The following is a 24,006-nucleotide window of genomic DNA, read 5'->3' as shown; positions in this document are numbered from 1 at the left end:
GGCACAGCCCTGGGACACCCCACAGCGGGCACCAGAAAGCAGCTCTCCCAGCTCCGGAGGAAGAGGGAGCAAACCACCCAACAAGCAGCTTGCAGCACAACTCTCAATTAAAAATTGTCATTTTTCCTGCCCTGCATGGGCTGTAGGCTCAGTCCAGCTTCCCCAGGTTTCTCCACTGCTGGGGGAGAAGCCCCATAATTTGGAACTAATGTCTAAAAAGCACTGCAAATAGAGCTAACAAACTTCTTCTAACTCACACTGGATTAATTTAAAATTATACAGTATTATACTTCAGTCCTTTTGCTCCCTCTGACCTATGGAAGTAATATAGCAAGCCTTTGGCTACTTATTCATTTTATTACAAATAAGCATTTAATGACCAAGTCAGTTGCACAGTTTTGGCCAAAAAAAATTTCAGGAGAAAGAAAACAAAGTTGTGCTACAGATAGGGAATGATGGCACTCTGCTAGGGCACCAGCCGCATCAGGGCCACCGTTTGTTCAGTACCGAGCGCATCCCCACGTGGTTGACCGTTTCTGCAGCACTGTTGTAACTGGCACACACGAAGAATGCTCAGAGCTTTCTGGGCTAAAAGCAGCTTTACAGCGTATATGTAAAGTAACTGAGGAATAAAGCAAGAGGGGATGTGGAAAAAGGTCACTTAAGATGAGACAGGACAGTCTGGCATCAGACACCTCAGGAGCGAGTACTCAGCCAGGCTCGAGCCGTACAGCTTTCTCCAAACTTTAATGAACTGAAGAGTTCTGAACATACAACACTTTGGACAACTGAGACACTTTCTTCCTTTCTTCTAAATTACCAAAGACCAAAAACTGTCTCACTTACACAGCAAGAGGCAGGAAAACAACAACAAAAAAAAGCGAGTGCATTTCCCACCCCAGAACTGGAAAGCTGAGCGCGTCACCATAGGACAGCACACACACATGGACTAAACCGAGTAACACTGTAGGCAAACCACGATGCCCCTCCCTCAGGAAACAGCACTTCTGTACTGCATTGGGTGCGGGGCACGCGGCACCGCCGTATAAAAAAAGGCAACAGAAGGCTCCACTTCCCACCAACAAAAAAACAGCACCATGAAGTGTTCAGTCCAGGGCAAATCACAAGGGGAGCGGTTAAAGGCAGCATCTGAAAGTGGTTCACTTTCTTTTCTGTACCTCCCCCTTGATGCAAGGAGTTGAAATTTTCCAGCCCAAGAAGCAGCACCAGCAAACACTGGCATAGAAAGGGCCAACAGTTCTGCCTTGTTTCAGGCAACGATGGGCTCTCCTCACAATTCCCCCCCCTTTCCCCTCCCCCCATGATCCAAGTTAATTGCATCCCTGCAGAGTGACATAGTGACATACCACAGTTAGAGCTGATCATGTTCCAGATTAACTCTACTCCAGGAAGATTTTCCTGGTTAAAAGTTCATTGCCGGCAATGAATGCACCAATACCACCAGCGCCAAATGTTTTTAAATACTACTGAAAAAAACAAAACAGAACAAAAAACCACCCCCTCCCAGGAAAAAAAAAAAACCTGCATAAAGCTGCACAGACCCATCCTCTGCAGCACAGCACAGCTCAATAACTGAGCAAGCCCTCAAAAATCTAGTGTCATCCACATCATTTCACCAATAAGTAATTAAGACTGCTGAGGGAGCAGAAAGGGTGGAGAAAGCAACTCAACTGCCAGTGTCCAAGATATAAACTCACGCCAGCGTTACCATGCATTAGGAAGGAAATGTGCAACTGGATTCTCCCCAGCACATCAAATCCCAAACTCAAAACTTTTTATCTCCAAGACAGCGCTAACTGAAGAAAGTCTAGAGGTGCATGTGCTGCGATGAGCTCTCCTCCATAAACAAACAGAATCTACACAGAAAATAAACAAAGGACAGAAGTGCTGAGGAAATAAAGGGACATGATTTCCTAACGAAAATTGTAAAACCATAACTTAAGAAAGCCCAGAGCTGAGAGTGTTCAAGCTATTGCTGTGAGAGTGCCGGGAAAATCTAATGAAGACTCTTCTCTTCAGCGAAGACACACCTGGAGAAAGAGAGAAAGAAAAGGAGCCGGAATTATTGACAGTGAAGAGCAACAGGCTGGAACTTCACAGCACACTGAAGTCTGACTCTTACATACATCACCCCGGACAAACACAACACGTAGGACCTGCCAACGCTCCTCTTCCCAGCACAGAAGGCGTCTATCAGTTTTACAGGGGCACGATGGCAAAATTAGGACCAGTGTATTACACCCCTGAGAAAGCAAGCTCGTTCTAGAAATCAATGCCCGTGGCTGGTACCAAAGGAAAATCTTCGTTAAGTTGCAGCTATTAACAGAGTTGAGCCGAGATGTGCACTAGCAGGCCACTCACCCGGACAGGGGACACACCTCACGTGCCACTGTCACTTTCCCTACAATTTCATTTGGGGACAGCCTCCAAGCCCTCAGGTACCAACGCAGCACCCAGACTTGTCATATTAGGGAACACACTGGTTACTGTCAGCAAGCCAAAGTTTCAGGATATCTTCAGGAGGATAAAAATTTACAGAGAGGGTTCTTCAGCTTTTCGTTTGCTCGATCTGGAACCAGATCAACAGCCCAACACCCAATGACCCAGCTGTCTTCAGCACTGCAAAGGCCCAGTCCCATGGCCAGGGATGGGGAAGTGCTTCTGTGCTAGACTCAGGCTAACCCTCATCTTCACTCTGCAGTTCATTTTGGAAGTGTCTGTTACATAAGGGAAAGGGGGAGGAAGGAAGAGCCAGACATCCGTGGTCCTCTGGCATTCAGCAATAAGCCCCCACTCTCACTAGACATGCGTGTGCTCAAACACTGCTTAACTTCTCCAAACCCACCACACAAAACCAGGCAGAGCAGTGGGAAAACATGTGACGTCCACAATCGCCTACCGCACAAACAGAGAACTCATTTAAAAATTGTCGACTTTTTTTTGCTGGTGAAGTTTGAATGCCAGGTGTTAGTGCCCCCCTCCCCCCCCACCCCCCCCCCCCAAGACTGGATTATATACATCCAATTTTCACATCCACACAACATCTGCAGCAGCTGTTGCAATTCAGAGCTCAAGAACACTGGTCTGACAGAGAAACTTGCTATTTCAAGAGATGGGGGAGAATGGCTATTTCAAAAATGTTCTTTGGCAAAGGTGAGAGAACGCTCCCAAAATACTAAACCTAAATCCAGTACCCCCTTGCTCAGCTTTGTCTCCATTTTCAGGAATGTGTGCTATATTTGTGCTTTGTTTCTTTATTTGAATTTAATTTCAAACTCCCACATGTATTTTTATACTTTATTATGTGTCAATTTGCTAAGGAAATACCCACCCACATCTGTTACACAGACACGAGGTATTACGCATCCCTCAGCACAGCTGGAACACGTGCGTGAGCACCAGCACTTTTCATGGTGTGCCAGTTTTCTACCAACTGATGTGAAACACTCAAATGCCAGGAGAAAAGACTGGGCAATAATTTTTTTCCATAAGGAAAGAGGTTGAGGTTATGAAAAGTTACCAGGAATCAGTCATGATTTACTGATGGAAACTTCAGCTCCGTTATCTCCAGGTCAGGTGAGCTGCTGCCACTTCTATCGCTGTAGGTGTCCCTGCAGAATTCAGAAAGATTTTGTTTTACAGAGCATAAGTGCTTTATAAACCTAGGTTGCATCAGGAATTGGTAGTAAGTACTGCTAGCTGAAGCTGAAAAGCAGAGCACACAAAATTCCTAGTATAGCCGTCCCTTTGGAAATAAGGCTGAGTCATCATCAATTTTAAGGTTTGTGAATTAAAGTGATTATACATATAACAGGCATTTTATAAGGCCAAGTTATTCTAACTGAAATTCATTAAACAGGAAATAGGAGACTGGTTAACCACCCATAAGCCATTCTATTTCAGCTTCCCAGTAACAGCTGATTGCCTTTAATCTATTAAACAGTCTTTTCAGATTCACAAAATAATGCAGATTGGAAGGGAGCTCAGGACAGCTACATCACAGGGTGGCTGTGAGATCAAACACGGCTGCTCAGGGCTTTATCCAGCCACATTCTGAAACTCTCCAAGGACGGAGACTGCACAGCCTTTCTGGACTACTTGCACCAATGCGTGACTGATCTAATGGTGAAAAAGATTTTCCTTGTATCCCATCAGAACCTCTCTTATTTCAATTTATATCTGTTGCATCTGATCCTCCCACCATGCACTTCTGTAAAGACCCTGTTTTCATCTTCTTGCTAATGTTTTTGTAGGTGCTGGCAGGCTGCTCTTATGTCCCCCATAAAGCCTTCCCTTCTCCAGGCTGAACAAGCCCAGCTCCTTTGGCCTCTCCTCACTAGGCAAGTACTCCAACCTCCTGACCTTCTCCCCAATATATCGATGTTTTACTTGTACTGGGCAACCCCAAACTGCACAGAATATTCTAGATATGGTCTAACAAATACCAAGCGAAGAGACATAATCACTTCTCTCCATCTACTGGCTGTGCTCTTACTCATACAGCCCAGGATGCTGTTCGTCCTTCCTTTGCTGCCAGCACACACTGCTGGTTGATGTTCAGTTTGCTGTTCCCCAAGACCTCGTCAGCAGAGCTGCTCCCCAGCTGCTTGTTCTCCAGCCTGTGTTACTCCAAGGGGTTCCTAGATGCAGGACTCTGCACTTGTCCTTGTTAAACTTTATCAGGTTCCTGTTGGCCCACTGCTCCAGCCCAGGTCCCACCAAACAGTGGTTCCATCCTCAAGTGTATAGTCTGTTCCCGCTAGTTTGGTGTCACATACAAACCTCATGAGAGGGGAATGATGAGACTTATCTGAAAACGTGATGAGAGTTACAAGGGCACAGGAATGGGAGTACAGGCGGGCCTACAACTGCCACCAATATTTTTAGATTACATGCTAACCATGAAACAATTTGCGACCACAATCACAAAAGACTCCAACAGCAGATAATACTAACTTAGGATGCTGCAGTACAGAGGAAACTTCACCTTCTCTGCTGTGAGAAGCCATTTCAAACTCCAATGTACAAAAGCAGGAAATTAAAATATCCCTCAACCCTTGGAAGCATTGAAAGGAAGCATCCTCACATAGAAACTCTCTTCAGAGCAGATCAGTCAGAGCACAACTGACAGCCGTTCTCCAGACAGCAACAGGAATTCCTGTGGTGCAGCTGCATCGCAGCGCAACCCAGAAAGGCCAATACATTCCTTTTGGATTGATTTCGTTGAATACATTCAGTGCTATTTCTCTTTTGTATTTAGTTTGGGGGTTTTGTTTAGTGCAAGTTAGCACTCTAGCTACACAGGCAAATACTCTGTGTTCTCTTCTACAAGGAGGAAAACGGATCACCACCAAAGTGATGTTTATTTGTTGCATATTGCCACATCTGCTGAGCAGAACTGCAGGGCATGAGGGAGCAGCAGAATGAAGTAAATGTGCCATTAAGTCTACCCAAAACACTAGTTGCTTTGCAAACTGAGCTAAATGAAAGCTTAAGTCAGCAGAAAAAAAAATAAAAATATATGAAGCTGCAACCACCAGGGCTCATTCTTTAAACCAGCAACAGGAACAAATTTCTTAAGGAGGAGCCTGTACCTAGGACTTATACAAGGAACACGGGAAAAACCCCACAAGGTCTCCAATCCCCTCAAAGAGCAGGCCCAGCTGCAGTTTCCCAAACACCTCTAACTGACAACAGAAGACTGCAGAGTTCCTCTCCTTGAGTCGGGACCTCACTACAATCAATCTTAAAATGTAAGACAAGAAGTTTCAAAGAAAGAGTGGAAAGAAGAGGTGCTACAAATACCCCCTAGTTAGCGCACAGTAACTTTGTGCCAAGAGGATTCTCCAGTTTATCCTGTAGGAAGAAGCACTGCCCTGTGAAAGGTCTGACTGGTGTCTTCCTTCAACCCACCTAGGTGAGAGCCTGCAGCCCTTTTGTAGATAATGCGTGAGTCTTCCTGCAGATGCCAAGAGAAGGCCGAAGTACGGGGGAGATGGCTTAATTGGTCTAGAGAGGAATTCAGGGTGATACTGCACACCAACGAAGAAAGGATGCTCTGAGAGAAAGAAACAGAAAATATTAATGTCAAATCTTTTAAGCCTGCAGCTCACCTGCAGCTGAAAGCACTGACCACACTGAAGCCTGATAATGGGGAAGAAGTGTCATTTCTGTCCTGCCTTTTGTCCCTGAATTGACAGGCACATGGGATTCTTATTTTAGTGTAATTTTATGGATTGAATAATTCTGAGAGAGCCTGGACTGGTCCCACACAAAAACTTCCTCAATTACTCTCCGAACACTTTCCCTTGTAAATACCTACGCCCACAAACTAATTGCTTAAGTACTCACCTTCCAACTCAACCACTTCCATTCGCTCTCCCTCCTCATCCTGGCCTACAAACTTCAAACCTTGCTCTTCAAAACACTTTTTCAATTCTGGATTGACCTAGAAGGCCAAAAGCAAGAAAACTCATGATCTCTTGTGTTTGGATTACACAGAAAAGCTCAACACCTACAACAGCATTTTTACCTCAAATCTGTGTCTGTGTCTCTCTTCCAAGAAATCGTGATCTCCGTACAGCTTCCCTACACCAACAGGAAGACATTTCTTAGAACAAATGCCAAACAGTTTGCATGATGCCAAGTCTCAACAAGTTCGTATGAATAGCACCCATCAGAACCTGCCACTTCGAGGGGACCAAATTCGTTGATCTCCATTTCACACTCCCAGGTGTCCCTTCCCCACATCCACCATACATGTATGTCATTCCCAGAAAACACTTCCAAAAGAGGTAAGAAATGCCTTACTCATGATTGAATTCTTGGTTTGAAAGAGTGTTCTTCTCTTGCCAAGCCTCATGGTCCCGCCCATTTGCCCAGGATTATGTTCAGGCATGTCTATGACCTGTGAAAAGCATTCCAAGAGGGAGGTGAGAATGAGGGAGGAGTAACAGTCCCAGGCAGACTGTGAAACGTTAGAGGGGAAAAAAAACAACATCCATGCAGAAAACAAGCAAACCACCCCAAGGAACACTGATTTCACAAGGTAGTGCAAAAAAACTAGATTAGTTAGCTGAGTTATTCTAGTAAAGGCTGTACAGAACATATGGAAGGTTTGCAGGTATTCAGGAAGCTTTTACATAGGAAAGGTCTCAGTTAAAATCTACACAGATCCCACACACTAATGCTGTGCTATTCACTGAACTAAACGTAAAACAAACAAACAAGCAAATTTACAAACAAAATCCCCAAATCGGAATCACGTATACTTTGATAAATAACTTCATAACCTGCTTTTTGAAAACTTTTTCCATTTGAGTAGCACTTTAAATTACAGCAGAAGCCCATCACTATTGCCCCAGACAAGGCATGTGGAGCCTGCAGTCTTGAGAAATGCAGGTTCAGAAATCCGTCCACAAATTAATCTCTGTCTACGTTAGTTTCTGAGATCATAATTAAATAGTCATACAGTGGAATCAGGATATCACCAAATCTTTAACTTCTACTCTGTGAATCAGTTAGCTTCCAAACTGCCCTTTAAGAACCTTTTACCTCTTAGAAAACGCCTTGCTTTATGAAAAAGTGTCATTAACAATAAAAATTAAAAAAAATATATTGGTGTTTCACCTGTAATAAACACTGCAATCTTCTAGGAAGCAAAAACTGCCATACATTAACTAGGCAAAGACATTTTCTTTTCAGATTAGTAAATGATGGAAGACAGACTTAAAAGCCACAAGGTGTAATAATCCAAGCTCTTAACTGTACCAACAGGTATGTGCAGAGAAGTCTGGCACAGTGAGGACATTACAAGCAAGTTGCCATGAACTCACCACTGGATGAGCAGTTTTGGGGTCAAATTCTGTTGAGTTAGCATCTGCAATGTTACATTCCTCAATTAGAAACACAAAGTCCCTCACACCACAACATGCATTTACAGAACCTCCCCCAGGTACAGCTGCATCTTGTCCCCGTGCTTCTGGTAAGCAGCAACCTTAACTGTGCCAAGCCACGTGCCTGCACAGAGCTGCCAGCTCAGCTCCCGACAGCAGAAACAGGACTGTCAGCTTTGTTTGATATGAATTTCTGAGGCTGCCTGGAGGTTGCAATCTTAAAGCAACCAGTCTAGTGTAATCACTGATGAAAGAGAAGGTCGTTCAGGAAAAGCACACATTCAACAGCTTAGAATATTTTAAATAAAGCTGGGGCGGGATGGGGGGGGGGGGGGGGGGGGGGGGGGCAGGGAGCAGAAGTACTCCAAGAAACATTCTCCCCTACATTCACTACTAGTGAGACTTGGAATCAGGCTGAGAAACTAAATTTAGCCCTCTGTAAAGGAAGTTTTGACAACAGGGACCTAGTCAATTCACACAGTGGAGCCCAGAAAGCAATTCAGCTAAAGTAGGTGCATCTGCCTGGTTCGCTGAATTGCTTTTTGGTCTTCGTTCCCACTGGCTATAATGGGAGTTTAGGATGTCCAGCACACCTAGGCACAACTCCACTTAGGTGTTTTATTCAGCAGCTGAACCTCGCTCTAAGCAACAGAAAGTTTTCTGTCATTATAGGCATGCCTTACTCTATTGATTTTTACTTGACTAGGATAAGGAAGTTGTTCTTGTTCCTTTGAATTTGCAAAGGAGATCGGGAATTTTACAGGCCTAGAAAAAAATTAAATCTACCTACTAATGAAAAATAAAAAATTATGGGTATTTAAAAAATACCTATAGGTATTACTTAAGCAATCAAAGAAATGACCAAACCCCAGGAAAGGTTTTGTGCAATTACCTTGCCAACCAAGAACACTGCGTGCAAACTCCACAACTGCTAACTGCATTCCCAAACAAACTCCTGCAGAAGGAAAGGCAGAACACAGATCATGTCAGGATAAGGAGCACTGAGCACGTATCACAAAGCACACACGCCTTCACAGAGCAGTCCTGAGTGAGAGGAAAACCTGGATGAGACAGACCTTTGACTTGGATTTAGGGGTCTGTTCACTCTGCACCAAGTAGTTCTGACAAGTTCTACTCCACCCCTCCCTTCCCCATCCACTCTGCTTACACATTTCCAGTCTCACCATGTCCATTTCATTTAAATGCAGTCACATATTTCCTCATGCCAAGATCACCACAGCCTCCTCTGAAACTTCCTCTGGGACTCCTATCCTCTCATTACAGAGATGTCATCACATCCCAGCCAACTCTGACCACTTCAGAGCTAACTACAGATGACAGCTGTGTTACCCAGTTAAGCTGAGCATAGATCGCTGCCTTCCTCAGCCAATTCTCTTCAAAATTGTACATTCCAGATACTAATGAAAATCAGCAAAGCTCTTACTGCAGATGAGTTAGGCTGTTATTCAACCTCCTTCTTTTCTTTATTTCTTCTTATGGATGAAACATGTTTCTCACCTAAGAAGGGTTTTTTCTGTTTTCTTGCCCAGGAAATAGCTTGAATTTTGCCTTCTGTCCCTCGAACACCAAATCCACCAGGAACCAGAACTCCACTGCATGAGGACGAAAAGATTTCATTCACATAGGGCTCACCAGCGTGGTTCCCACCAAACACGTATCACCTCTCTCCCATAAAGTCTCAGACCTGCAAGACCTCACTCCTGAAAAGGCCTTTGAAGTGCCCTAAGTGGCAAGGCCTGTCTGCAGCACAGTTTCCCACGAGCCGTCACATAAAATGTTACAGAATTTTCAGGGAAACCTTTTATAAAAGCGCATTTTACCTTCCCAAAAAATCTCAAATAGGTTACAATACTAGAATGGTTAACATTGCATGACCCACATGCTCTGCACTGAATATGTTTGCAAACATATCACCCATCCAGGCCCATGCTGAGGAAGCTGCTGGATGCAGTAGCAAGTTCTCCTGACCACAGACACCAAATTCTGCAGGAGGTTCTTCATTCTCCTGGTACCACCCAAAGCCTTCTTCCCTGAGGGCTAACAAGCCCCACTTGTTCTTGTTTCCTGGGCTAACTCTTGGCACTCATGGAATCACAGAATTTTCAGAGTTGGAAGGGACCTCTAGAGATCATCCAGTCAACTCCCCTGCTAAAGCAGGATTGCCCAGAGCACATTACTCAGGACTGCATCCAGGTGGGTCTTGAAAATCTCCAGAGAAGGGGACTCCACAACCTCCCTGGGCAGCCTGTGCCAGTGCTCTGTCACCCAAACCATAAAGAAGTTTTTCCGTGTATTTGAACGGAACTTTCTATGTTCCAACTTGTGCCCGTTGCCCCTCGTCCTGTCACTGGGAACCACTGGAAAGAGTCTGGCTCCATCCTCCTTCAACCCACCCTTTAGATATTTGTAAGCAATAATAAGGTCTCCCCTCAGCCTTCTCTTCTCCAGGCTAAAGAGTCCCAGCTCTCTCAGCCTTTCCTCACAAGGGAGATGCTCCAATCCCTCAATCATCTTAGATGCCCTATGCTGGACTCTCTCCAGTAGTTCCCTGTCTCTCTTGAACTGGGGGCCCAGAATTGGACACAGTATTCCAGTTGTGGCCTCAACAGTGAGAGGGGGAGAATTACCTCCTTCGACCTACTGGCCACACTCCTCTGCATCCTAACACTTTTTCCCTTCTCACATTTTCTTCCTAAAGAACTTTATACCACATTTACACCGTTTTCCTCCCTCTTTGGCTTTAATAGCCTTTGCCAGTACCTATCCTTTCCCCTTATTTCCTCTCACCCTGTTTCCCCGCTAAGCCTGTGAACATCCTCATCTGCATGACCATCTCCTCTACTGCTGCCTTTCACAAACTCCTTTGCTTATTTAACAGCTCTCCATTTTACATCTTATCCTAAATTTCATTGAGAGGTATTTGGAGCAATGTCAGCATGTGCCAGTACAGTGCCTAAGAAAATAGTCTCCAGTGAGGCTCTTAATTCCAAAACTGTCAATAGCAGCAAGTTTATCAGACATGCTCCAAAGAAATGGACAGAGTATGTCTTACTCAGCACCACAGAGCTTCTGCCATGCTTCATGGTATCGGACAGGTTCTTCCTGCAAAGTATCTGGCTCCAAGTCAGCAGAGTCAATATACTGGGAAAAAATCCAAAAAAAGTATGTTGAGATACTGCCACAAGAGTGTGCAAGGTCTCCTTTATTCTCATTAAATGAAGATATCATCATTCCTCCTGAAGATCTCTGAATTTGTTTCCTACTAGGTACTTGCTTATGTTTTTTCTGGGCCGATTTCCTATCTGCTAGGCAGCAAAACTGCTTTCCCCCACCATCATACTACAGATGCACAAACGGAAGCCATGTATTTTTATCTCTCCCCGTCTCTGTAGCTCTGCTGTGACATACGTGAAGTCCATGAGACTCAAACTCATTAAATGTGAAGTCTTAACAGAGCACAGTGAGATGGGAACACATGGCTATACAGACAGAAACAACCACACAGCAAGAAAAAACTGAATCACTATCTCATCAAATATACATCATTTAATCTTCTAATGGGACTGAAGAACAAATAGGATATGGTGAAACACGGGTTGTTGTAATTGACTAATGCTACATATGGAAAAAAGCCTGCAAATTTTCCAGTTTCTCATCTCCAGTATTCCAGTATGTCTGAACTTCTGAACACTCTGGCAGTCTGCTAACCCTTCTGAACAACCATTTTTGTCCTTCCCTCTCACCCCCCAAGCTTGGAATACTGCTAAACAGTTCTTTAACGCACCCTAAGATCTCTATGCACAGGGCTCACAGAACACATTCCCCTTCTGAACCACACAAATATATCTGTAGCAGGAACCACCCATATGTGCAGGGTTTACCTTTCACCAGTCTTACTTGTTTTTCTTGTTTTCTTCTCCACTAATTTTATAAGATGAAAGGTAACCCAAACGTGGAACAGTGCTGTTAAAAAACCACCTACTTCCATGACTCACTGGCATCATGAAACCACTGGACATTTAAAAGTATATTTAAGTGAAAGTAAAATTTCTGACAACAGAAATACGTATTTCACCTCTTCAGAGCATCTAGCTACAACCAAGACCTTTAACAGCACCTCTGCAGCCAAACATTAAAACCTTTACTAAAGCCTTAATAAAGCCTGAGGCAGAAGCATCATAAAACCTGCGAGTACCACAAGGATAACAACAACGACCCTAAAAAAGGATCACTTCCAACAACTGTCAGAGAAATTAAAGTCAACAGCGCCTTCTTCAAATATATCTACTGCTCCACCACGGTTCACCATGCAACACTGAGCACTGAAGAGTTCGCATCAATTATAGAGACACCTTGTATATCTTACAGGATGAAAGGCTGATTTGCTTTGAAGCTGGTTTACGCCTGACAACAGATGTTTTGATGCTGTAATCCAAGGACAATTTTAAAGTTCACTGGCTGACTCAACTCTCCCTTACTGTCTGTGGGTTTGTGAAAAACTTAAGATGGGTAGTACTGTATGTGAATATGGGGGGAATTTTTACACATAGACACGCACATACCCCCCTACCTTAATGTCAAGTTTGTGGTTGATAGCCAGTGCTGAATGCTCCAGTGCTTTAATGACAGATGCGTAGGAATCTGAAAACTTGGTGTATTTGCCAACAAGCGCAATAGAACATGTTTCAAGGAGACGGTCATACCTAAACAAAATCAAAACACAAGGGTTATTTCATCATTAACAGGAAATGGGGGCAAGAATCACTTACATTCTATTCAGCTTTTCAAGTAACATAAACAGTTGGGCTCTTGAAAGTCTGTCCAACTAGAGAGATGACAACTTTGGAGGAGACGACCTTTTATAATAATGAAGACTTAAAAACATCAAAGCAAGATTAGAAGAAAGGAAAAAAAATGACAAAGAGTTGCAGAAAGCCATGTATAAATTAACTCATCTCTCCTTACACTGAAAACCCATTTTGAGTAGATCCAAACTGTCTTTTCAGGAAGCTGTATTAGATTCAAAGTCTGCAGTAAACTATTAGGAGAGGGGATCAAAGCACAACTCTGCATATGTTTATACTGTACAGCATCTTCCCACGCTGCTTCTGACTGAGTTCACTTCAGCAGTTAGAAATACAGAAAGGACTTCTGGAGTCCGACGGTTGTACTGCCTACACTTTCAGTCCCCAGCACCTGGCAGCATTCTTGGCTACAGCTAAGAGATTGTTTAAAGTTTATTTCAGAATTGCTAAGTACCTTCAACCAAGCTCATCACTGAGGGCTTTCCCCATCAAAAGGAAATGTTACTGACAGTGGTGGCCTGTGTCGGACATATAAATAAAGGGAAACATTTAGATCTTGAAAATTAATTTCTTATAAGGACAAACATATTTAAGGCTTCAGAAAGGGCCTGAATGCCAACTGAAAAGACTCAGTTCGCAGTTTCCCCATGAACATGGAGTCTATTCCCCACAAGAAAAAAAGCACTGTGCCCTAGAAGTCTCAGACAGAACAGTTACAAAACAGTTGTTTCACTTGCTTGAAAGCATACTCCAAAGATTTTTATTGACACTCCTGATGACTGCTACATCTGCCTACAAAAGGATTTCAACACTTCATAATACCACTGGGTCTTTTTGTATAAAAATGGAGGGCAGAGCTGCCCACTTTTTAATTACGTCAACCTTGTTTTGACATAGACAGTACATTACCAACACAAGATAAGGAACTCAGTAACATTATCTTACAGGATTCTCACATTGAAGAATTTTTTTTTCGAACAGTCAAACATTTAGGAAGAAAATACGTTTTTCTAGTAAAAAAAAAAAAGAAAAATTTGAGCACATAAGAACACTTGAGGAACTTGAAGTAACACTCGACACCTAATAACCAATGACCAAGAAGAGAAACTAATCTGGAGTCTTTAACTATGCCCAGCAGTGCAGCTCACCTGTCAGCCATTTCCTTCCACTTCATGAGCATCCTCCTGGGCTGCCTCTCAATGGGAAGGTCAAGCCTGTGTCTGAAGTAGTCAACAACTCCCTGCTCCTCTAACAACAGAGGAACCCGGTAGATAGAAGAGACATCATGAACACAGATGACCTGTTCATAAAATATGAATGTCATTAAAACAGATCTAAGTGCCTGTGCAATTATTTTTAGACAGCTATTTAGAGAGCTTCTATCTCTAGCAGACAACCATACGATCACCTAAACTTCCAGGAAATAACATCCGTTGAGTAACATAACAACATATGAATAGCTTAATACTAGTTTCCATATACTTGGAAAGCGCATCCTTCAACGCTTCCCAGGTGTTACTGCTCACTGGAGCTCCTTGGGAATGGCTATAACACGATAACCTAGCAGAGAGAAAGTCAGCTGCTATGCAAGTTATGTGAGCAAAGTTCAAAGAACACTTCAAAGAGACTTCTGTGATGAAGCCTTTTTGGTAATCCTGATTGAAAATACACAGCTTTACAGCTAAACTGCCCACAAGCCCAGCTTCCCCATTCCCACTGTCGTTCTTAACCAGGGTTCCCAGTTTGATTAAAGCCCAGGGGAATCTGTGATCTCAACACAGCAATAAATTTCACAGGGCATCCTTCATCAAACTCAGGATTAAACAACTGTGAGGAAAGAATCCTCAGGTCAATGAGGAATATCTGTGCCAACAGTTCTAGTTCACTGAAATGGGCTTCCATAGAAAAGGAAAGATGGCTCTGGACAACTGTCATCTGTCTATCAAGAACGAGACTGTACTTTAAGGATCAAAAATATACTGGCACAACTATTTTTAAATCCTCGTTTCTCCTGACTGAAATGAAAGCAGAGTTCAACCCCTTAGGCTGCAAATTTTCCTCCTTCGTAGCATTTACTTCTCAATTCAAGTGCAACTTGAATTAAAAAAAATTACATTAAACTTCCTGGAAAGTGCTGACTTACCTTCAATTCCTGGCCAACAAGAGGTAGCTATTGTGCTGCTGACACATCAATATTATTGCCAGCTAATTCTGAATGTAATACACGAAACCGCAAGACTAATAAAAATGACTTGACAGAGCCTGGAATTGTGAAGTGATACTCAGTCTTTCACAAAAAGAATTTTTCAAGCTCCAGCTGGATTGGAAAGTGCTAATATTTAGCCTACAGACATTTTGATGATTTCCCAAGGTCTACCTCAGACTATGCTATGCAGAGTAGTCTCAGTATAAAAAGAATCAGGCTAACATGGAATTTTTGCATATCGCGTAACATTCAAGTGAAGCAATGCTTCTCTCAAATACCATTTCAACTTTTCTGTGCAATCCCTCCTCATGCAATCTCGGGCAGAAAAAAATAAATTGTGAAAAAAAAGCGCAGTGTATGAAATACATTAATGGATCCTTTAAACCTAATTTTGGACAACTGCTCTTTGGCCTTTAAATACTGAAAAATCTCATTCTTCTGTATACACAAAGGAATGCAGAAGGATAACTAAGGTCAAAAACAGCTATCAGAAAATACTTTGGATTCCATAGAGTTCTCTAAGCCTACTCTACCTACCTTATACAAAAACCTGCTGCTGGCATAAAAAGGACTATTTTTGTAATGGTTGCATGGGTAAGGCATGTAGGTAAGACAAAGCAGCAAATGAATTATGCAGCTAACAAAAGACACAGCTAGAACACAAAACGCTATGCTCGGATAAAACTCCACTCAGCATTTGACAAACAGCTAGAATATTTATTGCAGGAAGTGCAGACAGCAATCTTTACCTGTTCTGGTTCAACATGACAGAACATGGAAATCTTTTCTTTTACTGAGGTATCCAATGGAGTGGAGCACCTGCAAACAATCTAACGGAACAGCAACATCAAGGTTGTGAAGCAAAACAGAAGTACTCAGACATTCATATAACAAACCTCTAAAAAAGCTGTCTTTCTGCAGTCTCCATGACTTAGGGAAAAAACCTAACTCTGTTAGTTTTACTTGTTTCTTACCAATATGCAAAAGCTCTCAACATAAGCGTTATTTAGACTAGGATGTTGTTGCAACGTGCCAGCACTGCATTTTTAAATTCAAAGCCATGCACAGCAAACCTTACCAAATCTGGTGAGAGACCAAGACCTCTGAGTTCACGAACACTGTTCTGGGTGGGTTTAGTCTTCTGCTCTCCTGTAGAGCTTGGCTGGTCAGAGAAGAGCAGAAGTTGGTATATCAAATTATCATGATACATAGCAGTGATTCATTAGGCTAATCAGGACTCTCCACCCTATTCATCTTGTAAAAACTTTGATAATTCACATGAACTTTAAATACCCCTGTACACTGTAATTTTAATTTCAAAGACTGAAAGCAACTGGCAGAAATCAGAATTCAAGTCTGTACACTAAGTAGGCAAGCATCACAGTGAGGGAGAGAGCAGATATTCTAAGTTCTTTATTCACTGCTCCCTCCAAATACCTAATATTTTGCATTTCTAATTTTTTCCTGGCCTGGACAAAAGGGGAAAGAAATTAAAAAAGAGAAGAGAACAAAGATTGATCTGCACTCCAGTAACTCTGTCAAGTAGCTCTGTCAAACCCATTTCTGAAACAAGGAATACCCATGCTCTCTAGTACTGTTAACATAACAACACAAGAATTTTCTTCAGCAGTGACTCCTGTAGTAGAGGCTTTTGTTGCGTGAAGACTGTAAACTGTCTTCAAAACCAGAGCAGATAATACAGATGAGGCTATATCAGGCATTATATGGCATAAAATACCTTCATATGCTTTTGGTATTAACCTAAGTTCACCTCATCCACTTGGCACATAGGGATATTTTGTTTTTCTTTTGTGATTCCTAATTAACTGATTCTTATCGTAGCACTGCTTCATAATGCCTTTTCTTAGTTGAATCTCTGAACTAAGGGCAACCATCACTCAGATTGTTATGGCTTACATAGCAGTCAGATGTGAGAGCCTATGAAATTACTGTTAAAGATCAAAACACACATTAAAATATTGACTAAGGGGAAAAAAGACTATGTTTCAAAACACAGTATTATGTTTTGAAATTACAAAAGTAACCCAACCTACTTCATAAACTACAGCTAATGTAAATCTTGAAGGGGGTGGGGAGGGCACACAGCAACAGAAATATTAAAGAACTCCAGGAAGAGCTTGGATTATGATATTACTAGTAAGTCCAAATGGCTGTGAAGTCTGGCTACATCACTGAATTTTTTATTAGCTTTGCAGACATGAAAGGCTATGCAAATTAAGGGAAATTGAAAGTTTTCAGCCCTAGAAAGCAAGTTTACCTGCAAAAGCTAGGAGACAATGCCATAAAGAATCATAGAATCATGGAATGGTTTGGGTTGGAAGGGACCTGAAAGACCATCTAGTTCCAACCTCCCACCAGCCCAGGTTGGTGCGCTGCCATGGGCAAGGACACCTCCCACCAGCCCAGGTTGCTCCAAGCCCCATCCAACCTGGCCTTGAACACCTCCAGGGATAGGGCAGCCACAGCTTCTCTGGGCAACCTGCGCCAGGAGCTCACCAACCCTCACAGGGAAAAATTTCTCCCTAATATCTCGTCTAAATCTCCCCTCTTCCGGTCTGAAGCCATTGCCCCTCGTCCCATCCCTACATGCCCTTGTAAAAAGTCCCTCTCCAGCTTTCTTGTAGGCCCCCTTCAGATACTGGAAAGCTGCTATAAGGTCTCCCCGGGGCCTTCTCTTCTCCAGGCTGAACACCCTGAACTCTCTTAACCTGTCCTCACAGCAGAGGGGCTCCAGCCCTCGCTGCATCTTCATGGCCTCCTCTAGCGGCCCCACTCCAACCGGTCCATGTCCTTCTTATATTGAGGGCTCCAGAGCTGGACACAATATTCCAGGTGTGGTGTCCCCAGAGCAGAGCAGAGGGGCAGAATCCCCTCCCTTGTCCTGCTGGCCACGCTGCTGGGGATGCGGCCCAGGATATGGGCAGCTTTCTGCGCTGCCAGTGCACATTGCCAGTTCATGCTGAGCTTCCCATCCACCAACACCCCCAAGTCCTTCTCCTCAGGGCTGCTCTCAACCCATTCTCTGCCCGGCCTGTATTTGTGCCTGGGATTGCCTCAGGCCATGCAATGGCAGTTAAAGATGCAAAACTGCATTTGCTGCAACTCCCAACTATTTATTACAAATTTACACACTTTGAAAAGTTTCTGCTCACTTCTTGTGAACCTTTTTTGACTATTGAACCATATATTCTCTGCATTGCTTCCAGAAGTTTCTATGCATAGAAATGCAAATATAACAGTGCCTATAGATATAGCATTTTGGAAACAGATTTAGAAAGCAAGTTTTGGTTTAGGGAAGCCCCTGAGCACCACAACATTTTAGGTCCTTACCTGGGGAACTAGACTGACATGAATGTTACAAAAATTCTCTCTTTTGGCTTTGAACTGGAACTGGCGGAAGGCTTCAATGAAAGGCATGCTTTCAATATCACCTACTGTCCCACCAAGCTAAAAAAGACAGAGACGTGTAGAATTAAAGTTAGTACCAAAACATCTACTGAATTCGTAGGCTAAAGCGTACTAAAACATACATAAAAGGACATTAAAACATCTCCCCAGCACCTCCCTCCGATTCCGTAAAGAATCATCAACGAAGATGAAAAGAGGGATTTACCTGCTTGTACTACTTCCACAGCCTCTAATCTACCCTAACTATTACTACCTTCATGGTTTCCCCATAAACCAAAAGGCCACAAAAAAAACAGTTTCTCATATGGGCAACACCTCTCCAGGGACCTTAGCTTTGTCTCTATTCTCTCTTCAGGGAAAAAACTTAGGTGTTAAAATTATCATTTATAAACATTAGGGGGCACTGAGAAGCAAAATTTCTGTTAAGTTTTAGTAACTATATAGAGGGGTTTTGGACACATGCTGGAACAGAGACATAAGGCATTATTTGGAGCACAGCTGACAAACTCCCATGCGTTGTCAGACAGTGCCTCCTAGGTACTGCAGGATCCAAGCTTGTGAATCCTGGAACAGAAATTGGCACTCAAGCTGCAGCAAGAGTCCTAAGTCACCATGACCTGGGCACTCTGACAAGCTCCCTCTCGCCTGTATTAGCATACCCTGCCAGCCAGCTCAGCAGCACCATCTCAGAGCCTTTGCCCTACTCTGTCTCCTTTGGCAGCACAACATTCCATACAACGCACAGGAAACCAAACAGGGTTTGTCACCACTAACTTGTGCCATTCGGTTTTCTAGGTCTATGCTTGAACCAGTCACTCCAAGGCTCCCTTTACTGCTAAGGAGGAAAGTCAACTGTTTCCAGAGGTGATTTACCCGCCCTCCCTCTGCCCACCAAGGAAGAAGAGGGCACAGCGTGATTCACTCAGACTTTGGCATATAAAGTTACAAGAGCAAAAATTCATTCTATAGACTAATTCACGTTATACTAGAGAGCAAAGCATCTAAAAAAATGTAACTGTCTAAAACCTAAGCTTTCTACGTGTGGATTCACAGAACATTCAAAAGTTTAGACTGAATAAGTGAGGCGAGTAAGGGGGATTTTTAATCAACTCAAAAACATGCAAAGTTCAACATTGCTGTAAGAAAATTTTACAATGCAAAATACACATATAGGTCAGTTTACTCCACACTAGGCACAAACCCATATTAAGAGCTACAGACCTCAATCACACAAACTTGGGGTTCAATGCCATCTTCATCTACAGGAATGCGTGCCTGCCTCATTACCCATTCTTGTATAGCATCTGTAATGTGGGGAACAACTGAAAAAGAAATCCAGGCAAGGGTTAAAGCCACAACCCATGCACATATCTCCCTCTAACTCACTACAGATCAAATTATTGAAAATAACTAGCCGGAGCTTCCCATATGACTTAAGCACTGATTTCTGTCTTAAAAGAAATATGCATTTTTGAAGTGATTATTCTTGGCTGTGATTTTCAAGAGAAGTGCCTTGGCAGGAAATGTAATCCTGTCTCAATTTAAACACATGTAAGAGACGTTTCCTTTAAGCTGGAAGATTCAAGTACAAACAGTTCTTTGCTTTAAGCAAAGAGAGTTACTCTGTTTTAAACCATCTGTAAAAGTCCTTATCCAAACCAGCTGTGGAGGAGGATTAAAAAGGGAAGGGACTGATCTGATCCTCAAAGATTCTTTGGGTTTTCTAATGACATGACAGTTATCAAACCAATAACCATTTTAACCCCTAACAAATAATCCACAGGAGTCTGAAGTCTGTTCTCATCTAGTACTGGCTACATTAGACAGTTGGACCCAAGTCCAGCATACAGTCCAAACAATAGGCAGTATATTGCTGAGTACTGGAAAGCTTTGAGGGGCTTACAGGTAACCCAATTCAGTATGGCACGCACCACTACACCTGAACTGGTACACCTCCTACTTCCCCTTTTAAAAAACAAACAAAAAACGTCACAAGAACAGCATATAACAAAGACCTCAAGTCAAGATAAAATGCAACAGCATCCAACCAGGACAGAAATACAGAATATATTTCTAAGCATCAGGAATTAAACTTTACATCACCTTGGACAGTTTTACCAAGATAGTCTCCCTTCCTCTCCTTGTTGATGACATACTGGTAGATCTTCCCAGTAGTCAGATTGTTGTCTTTGGTGAGTCGGATATCGAGGAAGCGCTCATAGTTACCAAGGTCCAGGTCCACTTCCCCTCCATCATCTAGCACAAACACCTCCCCTGCAGCACACAGAAAAAGGCACAAGCGCATGTCAAGGGCAAACGGTGCACATCAGCAATTTGCTGGTTTTGCTTGTGACAGCTAGAAGAATTCAATGTAAGGAAACACCTTCTCCCATTGCTACAGCAAGCTTAGGAGTGGCTAATAAAGCAAAAAGCCTTATATAACAAAGAGGACTCCGACATTGAGGACCGAATCCCTCAACCAGGCAGCAGTGACAAAAGACCAGAGAGCACATCTCTGCTGTTTGCCGGTGGCACGATCGGCCCCAGAGCCGCCGACAGGCTCAGCACGCAGGTGCCACACAGGGGACCCGACACAAACTCTTCCACCGTGCAAAGGAGATGGTTCCTCCCAGGCAAAGCCAACCCCGGCACCCACCTGGAAGCCCCCGGCACCCAGCTCAGGGCCGGCCACCCGCCGGCAGCTCGGCCCCGCGGGGCCACTCACCGTGCTCGTACGGGGAGAAGGTGCCAGCGTCGATGTTGATGTAGGGGTCGATCTTGATGGAGGTGACATGCAGCCCGCAGGACTTGAGGATGGTGCCGATGCTGCTGGCGATGATCCCCTTGCCGATGCCCGAGATCACCCCGCCGGTGACCAGGATATACTTCATCTGCCTCGCTGCCTGACACCGACACTGCCTCAGCGAAGGCTCTGCCCCGGGCAGGCGGGGACAGACCCGCTGCCTGCAGGAGCCCCGGGCCCCCGCCATTCCTGTCAGCGTCCCCCCTGTCAACGACCACGTCTCCGTTCCCCCTGTCAGCGACGACCCTCACCATTCCCACCCTGTCAGCGACCACCCCCCGCCGTTCCCCTCTGTCAGCGAGAGCCGGTTCCGCCGGTTCCCCCCCCCTCAGCAATTCCCGCCTTGGCCGCGGCCCCGCCGAGCCATCAGCGCCCCCCCATCCCCCCCCCCCGCCATCCCCTCCGCGTGGTCCCGCCCGCTCCCCGCCCTCCCCCCGCGCCTGCTCACATGGTCCCGTCCTCCACCGCCCCCCCCGCCCGCCCGCCCGCCCCTCACCTGTGCCCGCCGGGGCGGCGCGCGGAGGGTGCGTGGCGGGCGGGGTGAGGGAGGGAGCGCGCGCCGCGCGGCTGCCAGCCGGCTCGGCAGGGGAACGCATGAGGCCGGCGCGCGGCGGGGCGCAGGCGCCGGGGGAGAGCTGCGCCTGCGCAGTGAGAGGCAGGGCGGGAGGCTCCCGCGCTTCAGCGCGGGCGGGGCGTGGTCCCGCTAACGGCCGCCCCTGCCCCGCCCCCGCCCGCCTCAGCGCCCTCCCGGTGCTCCCCCGGGGCCGCGGCGGGAGCGGCTTGGTTCCGTGCGGCTCGCAGGGCCGTAGGCGGGTGTGAGGGACGCGGCTCCGCGGTAACCTGCAGCGTTGCGTCCCTCGGCTCCGACCACGGGGCACGGAAGGGGCTTGGGAGGGTTTGGCCCTGTCAGGAGGAGGAGGAGGAGGAGGAGGAGGAGGAGGAGGAGGAGGAGGAGGATTCGGCCTCCCCTCAGAGCGGGCACCAACAGCTGCTCTTTGTGTGCCAGGGAAACAGGACTGAAAGGAACTCAAAATCGCAGACAAAGGTTCTTTACAGTCATTTTTTGTGCTGTTTTCCAACCAGCTGGCGAGTGGCACCCAGGCAGCCGGGCTCTGCAGGGACAGGAATACACCGAGCTAATGGAGGGGAGGGTGGAGGGAAGCCCTGGCCCTGCCAGAAGTTTTGCCTCGATGGTGGGTAGGGCCGTGTTTTGCGTTCAGCAGGTCAGGGGTGGCATCAGAAATGGAGGGGTTTCTCTTGGCCATTGGACAGACCAACCCACGGCACTGTCAGGGTACTGCTCTGGATGCTCCACACACATTTTCCTCTTTCCACCTGCCCAGTTTCACCTGGTCATAAATTATCCAAAATCACGGATTTTTAATGTGGAGTAATAAGTTGTTGTATGTATGCCTTAATCACCCCGCTTATCTATGGCAAATGTGTACATGGAGGTACAGTCTTAAGAAATAAATCACTAGATCTCTTGGGTTTGCGTTATTACTTAATGCTGCCTCAAGCTGTTTATCTCCTATTTTCTCCTACTTTCTTTGTCATCTTCTTTGCGGTTAGGTCCCTGCGGTTTGAAAAGCATCGCGTCTCACTTGGGTGGCTGTCACTGTGCTCCTCAGCGCTGCAGCCTTTCCGGCTGTTCTGTCACCATTTGTGCTCTTTAATCTTTGTTAAATGGATTACCCCTTCCGTGCAGGTGCTGTGACAACCTTCGCAGCAAGAGGGGTTGTCTGACCGTACAAAAGGCATGTTTGAATGATTTAAGAAAAGAAAAACACCACTTCCTGACCTAAATACTGAGGGGACTTTGCCTCTGAAGAGGTTATTGATGTTTTTGTGGGTGTTGCACACATCGGAAAAACGGCCCGTGTGTGTTCACAGTGAATGGGTTACGGGTGCAATGCATTGCTATTGGCCGTAGCTGAAGTGCCCAGGTTAATTCCCCCACCCAAATCACAGTGCCTAATTACACCCAGCGTTCCCGGGACAGGGAAGGTTACAGCACAAGTACCCCTGGGCAGGGTGGGATCCCCAGACCCTCCGCAGGTGTGTTTTTTCCCCGGGGGTTCTTGTCTGGTGTGGGGAGTGTGAGAACCCCCTCCATTGTGGAGGGAGCGGGTGCAGTGTCTGGTGTGGGTGAGGCACACGCTGGTTTCACAAGCATATATTGTCCTGCCTGGGGACCGAGGTGGGCCCAGGTTGCATCTGGACTCGATGATCTTAAGGGTCTTTTCCCATCTAAATGATTCTACTATTCTGTTCTGGGTCATCTGGTGTTTGTGATGGCGGGCACAGAGCAGCTCCTGTCAGCCTGTGAGGTGGGTTCAGACACAGCGTCATGTCCCTCGGGGGGCTGTGCCAGGAGCTGGGATGCTGTTCAGGCTCTCCTTGCTGGCAGCGTGTCTGTGCTGTGGAAATGTGTGTGTCCGTGGATTCTGTCATTGTCAGTCTTCTCCTCTTCCGGTGTTCATCTGGCCTGCCAGGATGTTTCTCTGTGGACATGTTCTCCTGAACGTTGATCAGGTCTACGGGCAAAGTCGCCTCTTGCCTTCCCCAGGGGCAGGAGGTCTCCCCTCACTGCTGGTGTGCAGTGACCGTGCACAGGAGTAGTGCACGGTGTCCAGTGCCCTTGACAGAACTCTCCGAGAAAGCCTTTGCTTTCAGAATTGCCTGGCAGTGCTGTTTCATTTCTCCACAAAGAGCTCCTCTTGCTTCCTTCTGCTATGCAAGTAGCTCATAAGTGAGAAGAATATTGGCTTCCAACACCATTTTTAAGGAAGGCGCAGTGATGGGTCTGATGAAGGGGTGACAGCG

General features: G+C 45.2%; 1 protein-coding gene across 2 annotated transcripts; it reads right to left on the bottom strand.

The window, feature by feature from the left end:
- Positions 1–343: 343 nt before the first annotated feature.
- On the bottom strand, positions 344–21,268 carry CTPS1 (CTP synthase 1; the record flags this gene model as incomplete). Of its 2 annotated transcripts, XM_082494189.1 has the most annotated exons (18): positions 344–2,051; positions 3,542–3,632; positions 5,935–6,079; positions 6,373–6,469; positions 6,554–6,609; positions 6,832–6,928; positions 7,857–7,900; positions 8,809–8,871; positions 9,435–9,529; positions 10,990–11,078; positions 12,508–12,640; positions 13,891–14,042; positions 15,698–15,778; positions 16,027–16,110; positions 18,300–18,416; positions 19,599–19,699; positions 20,481–20,651; positions 21,103–21,268. In XM_082494189.1, the coding sequence occupies 17 exons, from the start codon at positions 21,266–21,268 to the stop codon at positions 3,548–3,550; spliced, it is 1,776 nt and encodes a 591-aa protein (XP_082350315.1). In that variant the 3' UTR covers positions 344–2,051; positions 3,542–3,547. The 2 variants fall into 2 exon arrangements, with proteins under 2 accessions (XP_082350315.1, XP_082350314.1); XM_082494188.1 differs by lacking the exon at positions 344–2,051 and having other exon boundaries at positions 3,331–3,632.
- Positions 21,269–24,006: the final 2,738 nt, after the last annotated feature.

The sequence above is a fragment of the Vanellus vanellus genome (genome assembly GCF_965231255.1).
Source record: "Vanellus vanellus genome assembly, chromosome: 22".
NCBI lineage: Eukaryota > Metazoa > Chordata > Aves > Charadriiformes > Charadriidae > Vanellus > Vanellus vanellus.
This window is presented reverse-complemented; position numbering and strand designations above follow the sequence as displayed.